This window comes from Octodon degus, unplaced genomic scaffold (genome assembly GCF_000260255.1).
Source record: "Octodon degus isolate 3935 unplaced genomic scaffold, OctDeg1.0 scaffold00058, whole genome shotgun sequence".
Lineage (NCBI taxonomy): Eukaryota > Metazoa > Chordata > Mammalia > Rodentia > Octodontidae > Octodon > Octodon degus.
Window position 1 is genome coordinate 6,575,760 of NW_004524634.1, and position 14,295 is coordinate 6,590,054.

The 14,295-nt window shown below is 43.4% G+C and overlaps 1 protein-coding gene across 1 annotated transcript in view; it reads right to left on the bottom strand.

Moving 5' to 3' along the window:
• Tacr1 (tachykinin receptor 1) overlaps nucleotides 1-10,985 on the bottom strand; it is a 188,062-nt gene extending 177,077 nt beyond the window's left edge. Inside the window, exon 1 of the mRNA XM_004634135.2 lies at nucleotides 9,834-10,985. Coding sequence (XP_004634192.1) covers nucleotides 9,834-10,222 — 389 coding nt within the window. The 5' untranslated portion in view covers nucleotides 10,223-10,985. The remainder of the gene's footprint in view (nucleotides 1-9,833) is intronic.
• Between the last annotated feature and the right edge of the window lie 3,310 nt (nucleotides 10,986-14,295).

Below are 14,295 nucleotides of genomic sequence, written 5' to 3' on the forward strand. Positions count from 1 at the left end.
CAGGTCATGCTCCCCTGACCCAAACACATACTCAGATGCCTCATTCATCTTCTAGATGTTCATGAAATCAGTAATGTTGACAATTACAATTATTCATCACATGTAACCCCCTTGTTGTATAACTTTGTAATCCTAGAAAGGCTTTTTTAAAAAGTAGACAGCGAAGAAATTGTGCATTGATATAAGTAGTGTGTATGCAAAATAATGTTTTGTAATCCATATATGTTGCTTTGTGTCTTATTTACTTTTAGTGCACTGAAAGTCAAAATGATATGCTAGAGAATTTGGCTAGTCATGTCTATAATTTTAATGGCGATGCTTAGGAGTGCTTGCATGAATTAATATTTTAGTCAATACTTAAGTGCCTGTGAGAAGCTTGTCCGTTGAGTTTAGATGGTTAATACTTAGGAAGTCAAAATTCTTTGAAAGAATTTTATATGCTAAATTTAGAAGTTTTGATTCATTAGATTTACAAGAGGTATGTAGTTCCCAAGAAGGATTTTATTTCTTCTATTCATAAGCTGGCCTACTAGGGATTTGAAGTTTTTAAGAAAATCAGGTGTATTAAAGCTTGTGATTATTGTTTGAAACATTTAAGGGAATTTAATCAAGTTTATAAGTGCTGTTTATATTTTTAAGTTCACTTGATTTGTTAAGTTTATAAAATTTGTAACTAACTGAAAACAGATAAGACTGTTTGATTGTTGACTGAAATGGTGTTAAAATACTGGGGGGAAGGAATCCATCTCATATTTAAGAGCTAATTGAGCTTTAGTCAAAGGTCAAGACAAAGTGGAGGTTAAACACTTTAACAAGCACAAGCTAGATGTAGAGGAAAATGTCGATGATTTATAAGATGTGCTCAAAATCTAAGTAAACACTTTAACAAGATGAATAGCATTTAAAAATCACGCAGTAGTAAAAGGTTTTTGCATGAGCAGGTTCTCCCTCTGACATTAAATATGCAAATGACATTCTCCTTGTGAAAGTGGTGTCTTTGGGGCATAAAGGATTGGGAAGGAAGGTGCATTTCGAGGATAGAAAGGAAGAAAACATTTGGTTTTTCTGGAGCATGATCTACAATAGCTAGTACGTATATGTTCCACAGATGGTGTGAATGCTGAAAAGCAATTAGCAAGACATTTGATGGCCAGTCAGAAAGATCTCAAAGTATACTTTTGTGGGGAAGAATATAAATATTTCATTGTACATGATGTGGAAGGGATTTAGCACCTGAGATGGGAATGGGAATGTCTAATGGATACAGTGGTGTTTCAGAATATATTAGGTCATGATAATTACTGTGAAGTTGAGCTCTTATTGGGTTTTAGACAATGAATTAGGATCTTTTTTACACCTTTCCACTCCTCCTTGCAGCAGCATTCTATATGGTAAACTTTTATTGTACCCACTTTATCAGACAAGGAAGCTGAAGCCCAGATTGGTTATGTTTCTTGCCTACAATTGCACAGCTCCTACATGGTGGAGGCAGTGCTGGAACCCACCACCTGTGCTCTTTCCTACTGATCACTGTAATAGCGTGGCTTTAAAATGCTCCCTCAACATTGCATGTATATAGAGATGGGCTTCCAGAAGGTAATTAGGCCACGGTGTTTGGAATATAAAGTCTCTAACTTTGTCAGTGGATTAATCCATTGGGATGTTAATAATCTGATGGCATTAGTGGGAGGTAACTGAAAGTTAAGAAGTGGGGTTAGGTGAAGAATGTGAGTCATGGAGATGTGACCCTAAGAGAAACATCTTGTCTCAGGCCCCTTCTTCTTCAGTCCTCCTGTCATCACTGCTTCCTTGCTGCCAGGATATGAAGAGATTCCTTTGTCATACCCTTCTGCCATGATGTTTCTGTCCTGTCACAGGCTTTGTGGCAATGAAGCCAAGTAAGCATGGATGGGACCTCTGAAACCATAAGCCAAAGTGAGGTTTTTTTCCTTTATATTTCTCTTCTCAGATATTTGTTCCCAGTGACAGAAAGCTGACAACATCACTCTACTATCAAAAGCTAGAGAAAAGACGATTAGAAGATACTATCATACAAATGACAGGGAAGATGCTCCTGAGAGAGTCCCAAATATTAGACTCAGTAGTAAGGCCTAATTGGAAAGCAAAACAGAGTTGCCAAAAAATAAAAGAACTACAAGATTTAGAAGAAGGAGGAGGAAGAAGAAGAGGAAGAGGGGAAATCAGAAGAGCAGCAGGAGCTGATTATGTTGCTTACACATAATTCCTCCAGCAGTTCACAGATTGCGTTGAAATTCATGATGAGGTTCAGGTGTTAAGGCCATAGTTGAAGCACTCTCTCATCCCTGAACTTGTTCTCCACAAAGCCTTCTGTTTCTCCTCCAATTGAGGGGAGCTGTAGCTTCTTTAGGTGATATAAGAATATTTGGAACAATTTTAAACTAGCTACTCAATTTTCTCCAAGTCTATAGCTTTCGTTGGCCACTCTGCTGAAATTTTCTGGTGTCTGTGGCCTAGGCATTCAGAGAACTACTATGGATAGAAGACTTGGAAAGCTGAGTGGAGGGTAAATTTTGCAGGCCTTGCCTTGAAAAAGTCAAGTAAAGCAGAGTGAACTTGTTAGTAAAGAGAGTTGGAAAAAAGCCAAGGGGTTGAAAATAGTTGGGCCAGAGAAGGGTCCATAAAATATCTAGAAATTTGCAGCACTCCCAGAGAGAGTATAGTTACTGTAGAAATGATCAACATCTCCTCCAATAAGAAAGATGCATATGGGGCTTCTAAGTATGAGTCAGAAATCACACTCGGGCCTGAGTGAAGTGGGATGGGGAGGAGGAAAGTATGAATCTGAATTTTTAGTTATTCTAGAACAGGGAGTTCTTAAATGTGTGCTGTGTTTTAGCATGACTGTGTGATAAGCAGAAATTTGGTCATATTTTTTTTTTGCTTAAACACATAATAACATCATATATGTGCTTTAGGATGTGGCTCATGCATTGGGTTTGGTTTTCAGATTGTGTTTGGGAGGCATAGTCAGTTTGTCCATTGTACACATTTTAATGAATTTCTACTTTACTCCAAGAACTTGTGTAAGTGCTTTGAATAGAAAATGAGATAAAGCACCCTTGTTTTCCTGGGCGCTTGCAGTCCAGTGGGCAAGGAGGCATAGTAGAGATTAACATATTACAGAGAGTTACAACACCATTGCACAAAGGCTATGGAGATACATTATAAGGATACCTCACTTAGACTCACGGGTCGCAATCAGGTTCTTAGTGGACATGGCTCTTAAGCTAAGCCTAAGAGAAGAACAAGCCCGTCAGGAAGGAAGTCTGTCCTACAGCAGATGGTGCTGGAAAGGGCAATGGCAAAGGTTTAATGATGTCTGGTCACTCCCCTTTAAGAAAACCATTAACAGCTAGGAACAAGTAGCAGTGACCAATGAGGATGGAGAGAACAAAGAACAGGAACAGCTAACCAGGAACAAGGGAGTTTTTGTTTTTTTGTTTGTTTGTTTGTTTTGTATTTTAGTACAGGGTCTACAGGGTCTCACTGCACAGATTGGACTCGTAGTGATCCACCTGTGTTCAGCCTCCCAAGAGCTGGGATTATGGGCGCGCGCTGCCACACCCAATCTCAATCACCATCTCAGCGCACCCTGGGGCTGGGGCTGGGACCAGCATGGCAACCTGCTGCTGCATCTGCGTAAGCAGGCGTTTTAATCTGTTGAGCTATTTGGCTGGCCCTAAAGTTTTGAAGCTATTGCATTTCTCCTTTCTGTTTGTACCTTTCCCTCTCCCTTTTCATTCTTTTATCAGTAAATCTTTCTCAAGTTTGAAAGTAAAAGCACAAGGGAAAAGGCAGTGTCTTATTACCTTAGTATCTGGAATAATGCAGGTACCCAGCAAGAGCAACTAGGCTCTCTACAGAGGACCTGTCTCAAAAATCAAAACAAAGAACCCCCAAACCAGTGATTAGATGGATGAGGAACAAGCAGTGCCCCGCATTGCCATCCCCTTTGACGATCCTCTGCTAAAGGCGGTTCTGTCCAGTCACCAGTTGCCAAATCCAATGTTCTCATGGCCGTGGACACAATGACATTGATAAACACAATCAACCACAAAGCAACTCACTTAACCTTTATCTCTTCACATAGTTTGATTTCTTACTACATCTCGATTTATTGCTCCTTCTTTTCCCTTCTAGTGCCTGGTAGGAGATTCTTGTGACTTTCAAGCCTCTTCGAAGGAAATGTGTTCATAGGTGGAAGAGATCTCTGATCTCCAAATTCTAGTAATATCTGTATTTGGCAAACTTCTAAATTTATACTTTGATCCCTGGATTCTCGGTCTCTAAACACTCCTCTACAGTTATTACTAGGCACTTCCAAAAAAAAAAATCATTGCATTTTCACATCAAATCAGCATAAATGGTGGTCATCTTCTTTTCACCAAAGCCTTTGTTTATTCCTTGATGCACACATGAATTCATTCAGTTGAATCTGTCTCTAATTCTTCCCACTTTGCAAGTTTTGACCTGTATGCTTTTTTTCATACAGCTTTTTCTATGTAATATCACATTTTTCCTAAAGGAAATTATTTCCTCTAAAAATCACATATAATCTTCAAGTCCCAACTCAATTGTTACCTTCTGCAGTCTTCTTTGATCACTACTATGGAATGTAACCTTCCTTTCTTGCCTATAGAAATTGTTTGTATAATTGACATGAAATACACAGTGGTAGAGTGCTTGCCTAGCATGTGTGAGGTCCTGAGTTCAGCCCCAAGTATTACAGACAACAACAACAACAACAACAAGTTGCCTCAAACCAGTCTGCTTTGCCTAATGTATAGAAATATATATATATATATATATATATATATATATATATATAATCTTTAGCAGAAGAGGTAAAGTCCCATGGTAGGAAAGATCACCTTACCTTGCGACAACATCCCTCAATAGAGTGAATATTTTTTCTAAATGTAACAGTGAGTTTCTACCACCCTCATGATCCTCATTCTACAATTGCCTGTATTGTCAACAATAACAGTGAGAAAGTCTTGTCCTATGATGTGCTTTTATAGTGAAAGAATTGCTTCCCCCCATCCAGTAACCTGTATTCATACTAGATTTTGTTTTGTTTTATTTTAACAATTGTGACCACTCAGAACACAGGGGGGACTCCTGGTAATTGGGAGAGGATAAGCGATGTTTGGCAGGGCAGCTCCAGAGAGTTGGTGGCCACTGACCTTCTCAAGGGAGGGTTCTAAGCCCTAAATGTCCATCTGATATGTAACAAACTTAGGGTTTTTTTTTTTTAACTAATTGAAAACTGTTATCTAAGGTTCCAGTTTTGCTGGATGAGTTTATAGTTAATTCTCAGCCATTATCAGCATCACAGGCATTTCTGGGTCCCTCTAAATTAATGCAAAGAATCCTGGAATTTGAGCTTCACCTTCGCGAAAGACTCAGGGACAACGCTAAAATAGACAATGGAACCTAGGTCTAACCAGCAAGGTGAGGTTCAAGGAGGGACAGCAGGACTAGTAGGAACTTGGAGAGCTGTGGGGTATGTGGGCAAAGTTTTTGTTTTATGTGTATGTCTTCTTTTCAGGTTGTTTTCTTCCTTAGTGAGCTCATTTCCTGTTTTGCCGTCAGTTGCTACTTCTTTCCGGACCATGATAATTTTGATTCTGACTGTTCTTCCTGTTTTCCAAACACATATCCCATTGAGATGTTTTCCTTCACTCCAATACAATATACCTAGAACAAATCTGAGTAGTGAACAATCTTCTCCTTTCCCCTCACTTAAATTATAGCTGCCTCTTCCAGGTGAAGCAGCGATGACACCAGGCCGTTGCTTTCCCGAGAGCCCCAAGTTAGGCTTCCTATTGCCCCTTTACCTTGTGTGGGTTTAAGGTCTACCTGTTCCCTCTTTAGATTCTATTCCACAATACAACAGCTTATTGTCCACCTCTAACCCCTGTAAATCAAAGGTGTCATACCTTATGGTCTTTACTATTTCTTTTTGTACCAGGGATTGAGTTTGCTGAGCTATATCCCTGGGCCCCTGGTCTTTACATTTCATGAAACATCACACATATCTTTTGGGTTTTATAGTGGAAAAGAATTTCAAATTTTAAGTGTGAGAAATTGCAGTGCTTCAAAAGAAAAAAAAATACTGCTGCTTGTTGGAGTTCACTAGAGTCTGTGAAACATTTTTTTTCCTAGGTAACTGTTCACTTCAAAAATGTAAGAATTCTTTGTGAAGGGGAGTACCCATCCCTGTCCGTTTTCCTATTCATAAAAACACTATTAAAAATTTAGATTAGTACAGAATTCTGCAGTTGAAATTCTTTTTTTTTTTTTCTTCATTCATCTTGCTTCTGGAAGGACACTTGGCAAATTGTAGCAATGTAGATTGACCTAACAATTCTATTTCAAGGTGTTTATACTAATGAAAGAAAAAGAGATATTCTCAAAAAGTTATGTCCAAGATAAAAGTTACCGGTCATAAAGAAAATGAAAACAATTTCAATCTAATAGCTGAGGAATGGTTAAGTGACCATAACCATATACTATCACTCAACCATTAAATATTCTATTTTAAGTATTTTATGAAATGCCAACTACCCATGTTAATGTCAGTGAACAACAACAGCAGCAGCAGCAGTTTCCAAAATGAAATAAACAGAAAGAAAGAAAACATAAACCTAAAAACCCCTCTATAATCAGCTATAGAAACTTTGTATTATGATCCAAAATTTATTTTTAAAGGTTTTATTATGTCAGTTGGCTTAAGCAACACAGACAGAAAAGTAATTCCAACCCAGGCTTCCAGAATTTTAACTGGTTATATACCAATGGTGGGATTTTAAGGTGCTTTTTATATTGTCTCTATTACTGTTATGTGTTTTTCCAAATGGTCTTCTAGGAATATGTGTTTACTCATTCATTACTACCTGTGTGATACACGCAAAAGTGTCTGTTATGCGTCAAGCCCTCTGCTTATACTACGGACACGAAAATGAACACGACAATGCACAGGTGTTCCCTGCTCTGCTCAGAATTTATAACTCTTTAAAATGAGGAGAAATCATTTAATGTTTTCCCATTTGATTTCATTATTCTTTTTTATTTTTATTTTTATTTTTAATTTTTGATTTCATTATTCTGCTGCTGGGAACCTATCTTAAGGAAGAAATACAGTCAAGAAAGCAAAGCAAACTTAATACATAGAAATATCCATTAGCACATTCATCATGATATAATAGCAAAAAATTGAGGAATTACTTTAATCAAGAGTAAGGGAGTAGTTAAACAAATGACGAGACATTCACATTCACATAGTGGAGAAATATGGAATCATTTAGATTATGTTTCTGAAGACATTGTAATAATGTGTTAACTTATTGTGTTTTCCACTACTATCAGTGAAAAGATAAGTTTGCAAATTATATACACTCTGACCTCAGTTGTTCAGCGCAACATTCATGAAACAGAAATTCAGATGTTCACAGGTGTTAGTTTTGCATGGTGCGATAAGGGGTGACTTGAATTTTGTGTCTCTGCCCTTCACAAGTCCAAAATCTTCTGTGATAAATAAGGTTTAGACTTACAATGAGCAAGACCATATTAATTTTAAAGATTTGATTCAAAGGTTGTTCATCAAATATTCGAAGTGATGCAAAAAATATAATTCAGCTTTTGCTCACAGTCTGTGTATTTATGTTGTAGAAAGGAAAGATGATTCACATGGGGTGCTTATGGTCCCTTCTTTCTACCACATTCTGGGGGAGGATGGATGAGTATGCGTGCAGGGGGCACACCCATCAGGAGCCTGAGGGGGTAACCAGATGGTGTGCTCAGGAGGCTAAGCAAGGAAAAGCGGGAGAACTAGAATGGCACACAGAGAGACACATGAAGCTCAGCCCTAACTCTACCTGACCTCTAACATTCAGCATATCACTGTTAATCTCTCCGGCCCATATCTGCACACTGGAAACATTGCTGCTATCATTTCCTATAGCTGTGACATCAGAGATCTCCTGATTTTCATTGAGCAAGGGTCACAGAGGCTCAGGGTCCTGCCATGGTCTCCCTAGAGAAAGCCAACCTTAGAGCCAAACTCTGGCTCTTTGCTCATGGGCTGGGAGCACCCTAGCCCCTAATCTAAGTTCCAGGGCTTGCGCAGGCCTGTGTAAGCCAAAGAGAGAGAGAGCCGTATGCCAGTGCTCACGCTCATGAGCTGCTGAATGTTCCAACTCACACTGACTGGCGGGGCTCCCTAGGGCTCAGGTGAAGCCCCAACATGATAAGAAAGCAGCCACTTCCCACCTAATTTAGGGATCACAAAGAACACATTTGTAAGGCTTAAGATGACATCACATGTCCCTGTCCTGGTATTTGGTTATCTGTTATGCCATAGAATTTTTTATTCCCTTTTTAAGTTTGGAAACTGCCAAAAAGGAGCAAGTGAACACAGAAAGATTTACAGGTTTACTTCACTCTCACCAAATTAAGGATCTGAACACATTTAGAGAAATAAATTTACAAAATGATTCACTACCATTCAGAGTAACTTGTTTACCTTCTGCATTTAACATATAAATTCATTCACCACAACTTGTTTCATACAAAACATATCAAGTATCTAAGAGCTGCATAAAAGATGGACATGGAGTCACCTATCAGCATGTGAATGTCAGTCACTTCAAAGGATGACCATACAGATGTCCCCAATTTAAAAACTGTTCACTGACCACAACAGAACAGCAGCCTGGAGGGATTTGCAAAGACCACAGAAACTGCAAAAGACTAAATCAGCTGCAAGTCACAAACAATCTTTACTTAAAAAGGGTTAGTTGGGAATCTCTTCGGAGGTTGTCTCCTAGCTCCTTTCTCACATGCATTTATCTCAGTAAAACAGTAGAAGAATCATTTTAAATCACAGTAGCAGGTGTTTTAAACATACCTCCACACCCAGGTAAATATCTAACACCTGTGTCCACACAGCCATACACTGGAGACCTGGGAAATCCACAAGAAGTCAATACCAATAAAGCTGTGCTCTAGTATTCAGTGTTTTATCCTGCCACCTGAAGATTTGTTCCTTCCAGATCCGCAGCCTGCAATTAAAAATGCTATTTTTTTCCATATGCAATCAGCTTCTCAACCCCTAGCTTGTTGGTTGCAGGGGACAAGAGCTCTCAGCTATTTTTGCCAAGAACATGTGGACTTAGGCAGGGTAAAAAACACTGACATTCCACAGCAAGAGAAACTTAGAAAACTCCCTGGGTAAGCTTGCTGGGACCCTGCCTATGGTGTACTTTAAGAAGAGCTCCTTGCAATACAGAGGATATGAATTAGGATCTGGACTATTTTATGAACTGGCAAAAAAACTTTTATCATTTAAATAATAATGGAGAGTTGAAAGTCCCTACTATCCTGAAGGAGAAATGAAAAATGAGGAATTTTGCCTATGCACACTTAAAACTCAAAGCAACAAGAAGCTGCCCAACAGAATAGCAACCTGGAGGGATTTACAAAGACCAAACCAGGGGTCAGCCCCTTGGCTAAGTCCTGAGCATCACTTTTAGGCTTTAAAAGAAAAGAGTGAAACAATATATGGAAAAGAGCACACAGGAGTTGAAGGGATAGCATTGGGGAGATGAATGAATGAATAAAGACCAGAAAGTTAAAAGAAGAAAATGGGAAAAGGGAGACTGCAAAGGGATACTTGAATGGGAGCTGCCAGAGAAAGCCCTAGGCTACTGTGTCTTCCCCTTCTACCGTGCATGATGCAGCCCCAAAGCTCTCCCGACAATTCTGACTTCTAGAAAGGGCAAGCTCACCTATCGAAGGCCACGGCTGTCATGGAGTAGATACTGGCAAAGACTGCAGCGATGGGGAAGAAGTTGTGGAATTTGCAGTAGAACAGGCCATAGTACCACTCGTTGTGGACAGCGTAGGTGAAGTTCACTACTGTATTGAATGCAGCCATGGAGGCCTCTGCAAAGGCCAGGTTCACCAGAAAATAGTTGGTCACTGTCCTCATTCTCTTGTGGGCCAAGATGATCCACATCACCACCACGTTTCCTACCACAGAGGTCACCACAATGACCGTGTAGGCAGCTGCCCACAGGACAATTTGCCAGGCTGGTTGCACGAACTGATTGGGTTCTGAGGTGTTGGTGGAGATATTTGGGAAGAGGTCTGAGTCCACAGGGAGGACGTTATCCATTTCTCAGGTGTTTGGCGAAGCCCTCCCTTCTACACACACCACGGGCTTTACAGCCAGGCCCTGTGGCAGGCACCTGAGGCTCGGAATTCTGCTTAAGCTAGACAGGAAGGAGGAAGTCTCTTTCTGGACGAAACTCTCTTTGCAAGCAGACTTGCCTCTCGGAGGAGAAAGCCTTCTAGATGCTCTGTCAGCCCGGCCTTCGTAGCTCCGAATTCCTCCACGTTTCAGTTTCTGGAAGCAGTTGAGTTCAGAATCTGGAGACTGCGTTGTAGTCTGCGTTAAACTGAAAGGCGGACAGTAGTCCCGCCGGTTCCCTGTCTGGGAAGTAAGAGAACCCGCCGTTCTGCACCTGCTTGTGTTTGCAACTGCCAGTTCCCCTTCCTGCGGCGGGAAAGGCAAAGCCTTGTGGTGCCTAGGGACTTAAGCAGGCAAGGAGGGCCAGTCTCAGCGCTACCTTTGAAAGTTCTGATTCGATGACCGGCATGCTGGGGCCTCGTGTTCAGCTGGAGATTTTTCTTCGCTTTAGTAGAAGCCGCTGCCGCCGCGCTGCCTGCAGCGTCGCAGGCGCCTCTTAGCTTGGGTCCTGCTCAGCTCGGGAGTTAGCACAACCTCTGCAGGATGCGCACGAGGCTTTTATAACCCGCTGCAGAGACGTCACTGGGAAGGGGCAGTACCTGGGCTGCGTACTCGCCAGTCCCCGCGCGCAGCAGCTGCGCCAGCTGTTGGCAGCTGTCTCACTTCACCGCCGCAGCCACCACGTCTTTTGCTGCTCTCTACCAGCTGTGGGCGTCTGTAAACCGGACACCTCAGCACTCCGCGAGGGGGCAGTAGGTGGTCTGGGAGTAACTCAGCCAAATGGGATCCGCCGCTGGAATCACAGTTGCAGCAGGGATGCTGGGGTGGGGGTAGGGGTGGGGAGGTGACACTCTGGGAAACAGCTGGAGTGGAGGGCGCTGAACTCCCCCGAGGAGGCAGCCTGGAGCCCTGCGACAGCTCTGCAGAAGCGCCTGCCGGTGGTGGTGGCAGAGGGGCAAGTGTGAGGGCGAGGTGCCAGCGCTGCGCTCCCGGCCGCGCTCTAGCCGAGTACAACGCCGGCTCGCTCTGGCTGCTGCGAGGAGAGAGGAGCGGCCACGGTCGGTTTCCAGTGTCCGCAAAACAACTTTCCTGAGGTCGCGTTCGGGACCCCACACTCCCAATCCCTAGCTCATTTCCTTGGTAGACTGATCCCGCCTTCGGAGCACCTTCCGCAGCTGACCTGTGACCTGGCTCTCGGCGGAGCCTCCCCTGAGTCCTCCAGGGGAGCCTCGGTGCAGGCGCGGGGCAGGGCTGTGCTCCCCGAGAAGCTCGCCGAGCTAAGGCTGCTGACGCCGGCCGCGCTTCTGGGCTCTCGGCCAACAAACACTGCGGTCTGCCGCTCCCCGCGTGCGCCCTGCAGCCCCCACCTTCTCTTCCTCCTCCTTTCGCGCCTCCCTGGCTAGGGGGCTAGCGGGAGTGTGTGTGTGTGGGGGGGGTGCCTCCCGCTCCGGCCCTCCAGGTTTGCCGGTGGGGGTGGGGGCGGGACCCGAGCGCAGGTCGCCTTCCTGCTCTCCCACTCCCGCGTCCGCCCCTGAAGGGCTTTGGGGCTTCGGCTCCCAGCTCAAAGCAATTTCAAAAGCCAGCACTGAGGGGTGCTTGGGGTGGGGGGGAGTGGGGAAAAACTCGCCAGGTAGCGAGACCAGTTTTGGAGCAGCTGAGATGGGCTGAGCTCGGGAACACGTTCCGGATTGAGTGCCGCCACTCGGAATCGGACCATCGGAGTCTCGCGAAGGCCCTTCCACCTCTCCCTACCGACCCCGCCCTCTGCGGTGGGGACTGGGCGGCCCGCGCAGTCGGGCATGGGCGGCACCCACCAGCGGGCAGCTGGGGTGCCTGCTCCACACACTCCAGAGAGCGCTGGCTACGCAGGAGTCTGGCGGGCCCTCTGAGTATCTCCAACGAAGCACTTTAAATTTACTCTCTAGACTTCAGGTCAGACTGAAGTCCAGTCCCCTCACGGGGGCCAAGAACCCGTTGGTTCCGTGTGGTTTTGTTGGAGGGTGAGATGTCAGCGTTTATGGTAACATCTTACACCTGGCAGTGCCCTGGCCTCCCAGGCATCCCTAAGATTTCCGAGCGATGCAGAGAAAGCTTAGGGTGCCATGCAGAGAGGAGCACTGTGCCCCCAGATTTAGAGAGGCAGCATCGCTCATCCTCTTCTGTGGAAGGGTAGCCTCCACCTCTGCCTTCTGGCTGCTTTCAGGAGCTCAGTGCTGGGGAGAGGGAGGAAAGAGGGAGAGGGTTAAAGCCAAGCCACACGCAGTACTATTTGGGCTAGAAAAGTACTAGGTGCTGGGTGAGGGAAGCGAGAAACCTACATAGCTAGGGCAGGGGGCTGGAGGGCATTTCCTCTGCCATTACCTTATTTCATACAGTGAAGAAGCCCAAGGGTGAACTAGGACTAAAAAGACATCGAAGAGGGTGAAAAATATTCCAGGTGGTGGTTTGAGAAATCAAACTGTGTCACTCAGCCTGAAGTACCAAAAAGACTGTCCAGCTCAAGTAGAGTGGCATCTATGACTCTCATTTTGACTTTCTTTCTTTCTTTTTTTTTTTTTTTTTTTTTTTTTTTTTTTCTTTCTTTTTTTTTTTTTTTCCGGAGCTGGGAATTGAACTCAGGCTCTTGCACTTGCCAGCCAAGCGCTTATTCTACTGAGCCATCTCCCCAGCCCCTACTCCTTCCCCCTGATTCTTCCCTGAGGCGGGCTTGGGGTGCCGTCTTTCACGCTTAAGGTTTGTGGCACATCAGGGGTACTTGGGCCTTAGGACAATGCCTACACGGGACGAGTTCACATTTAGACAGAAAGCCTCAGCCCTAGGGTGTAGAGGTGTCTGATTCACACACAGGCTATGAGCCGGGGTCTCCTCTAGCAGCTCTCCTTCTAAAAACTGCCCCTCTTTCCCACGTAGGAATAGCTTGGCACAAATGCATAGCTTTGGTCCTAAACATCCTGTTTTCCTCCAAAACCTGATACTGTTTTCCTTATCCTTTGTGACTTGGCTTCCTTTCCCTGAATCCACTCCTTGACACATAACACAGCCTCCTCACTCCTGGCAAAGTAAGTCCTGTTGACAAAGCAGCATAAATCCTTGCGCATAAGTCCTGGTCTCTCTAGCCGGTCCACATACAAATACACACAATACCCATGGCTGTAAAATGCAAATATGGCTTTAATTGTTGTCTACATTGTGTTATTCTCACTCTACACTTTGTTCAAATGTTTCTCCATTAAAAAGTATAGCTTTAACTCCTTGCTTTCAAGGACTATATATTACTGTTACTATTGTATAGAAGCATCATAATTCATTTTACGTCTAAGATAAGTCACAGTTTTCATTTTTTGCCACTAGGCAATGCTACATTAAATTCTTTATCTGGGACCAGGGAGATAGCTCAGTGGTTTAAGTTCCTGCCTGGAAAGGCAAGGTCCTGAGTTTGATTCCCAGAAAAAAAAAAAAAAAAAATCCTAGATAAATTCTTTATCTGTATCTTCAACCTTTTTCTTCCTTACTCCCTTCCTTCCCTTCCCTCCTTTCCCTTCTCTTGCCTTTTCCTTAGTTGTGGTGTCAGGGATCAAACCCAGGGCCCCGTGCAGGCTAGGCAATACTCTTATCTCTGAGTTATAAACTCAGACATTGTTTCCAGGGAATAGTTTCCAAGTGGAGTTACTGGGTGATCTGTAATACCAATAGTATTTGTATTATATATGGTTAATATTTATATTAGTCATATTCATACATATATATGTATATATGCTGCATATTTCTATTTATACTTTCACATTTCCAGATTGCTTTTCGAAAAGGATGTAGCACATACGTTTCACTAACAGTTAAGTAACTTTTCCCCATGTCTACTATAGTATCAGGTATTGTAAATCTGCTAGGCTCTCTGTCTCTGTCTCTGTCTCTGTCTCTGTCTCTGTCTGTCTCTGTCTCTCTGTCTCTCTGTCTGTCTCTGTCTCTCTGTCTCTCTGTCTGTCTCTGTCTCTCTGTCT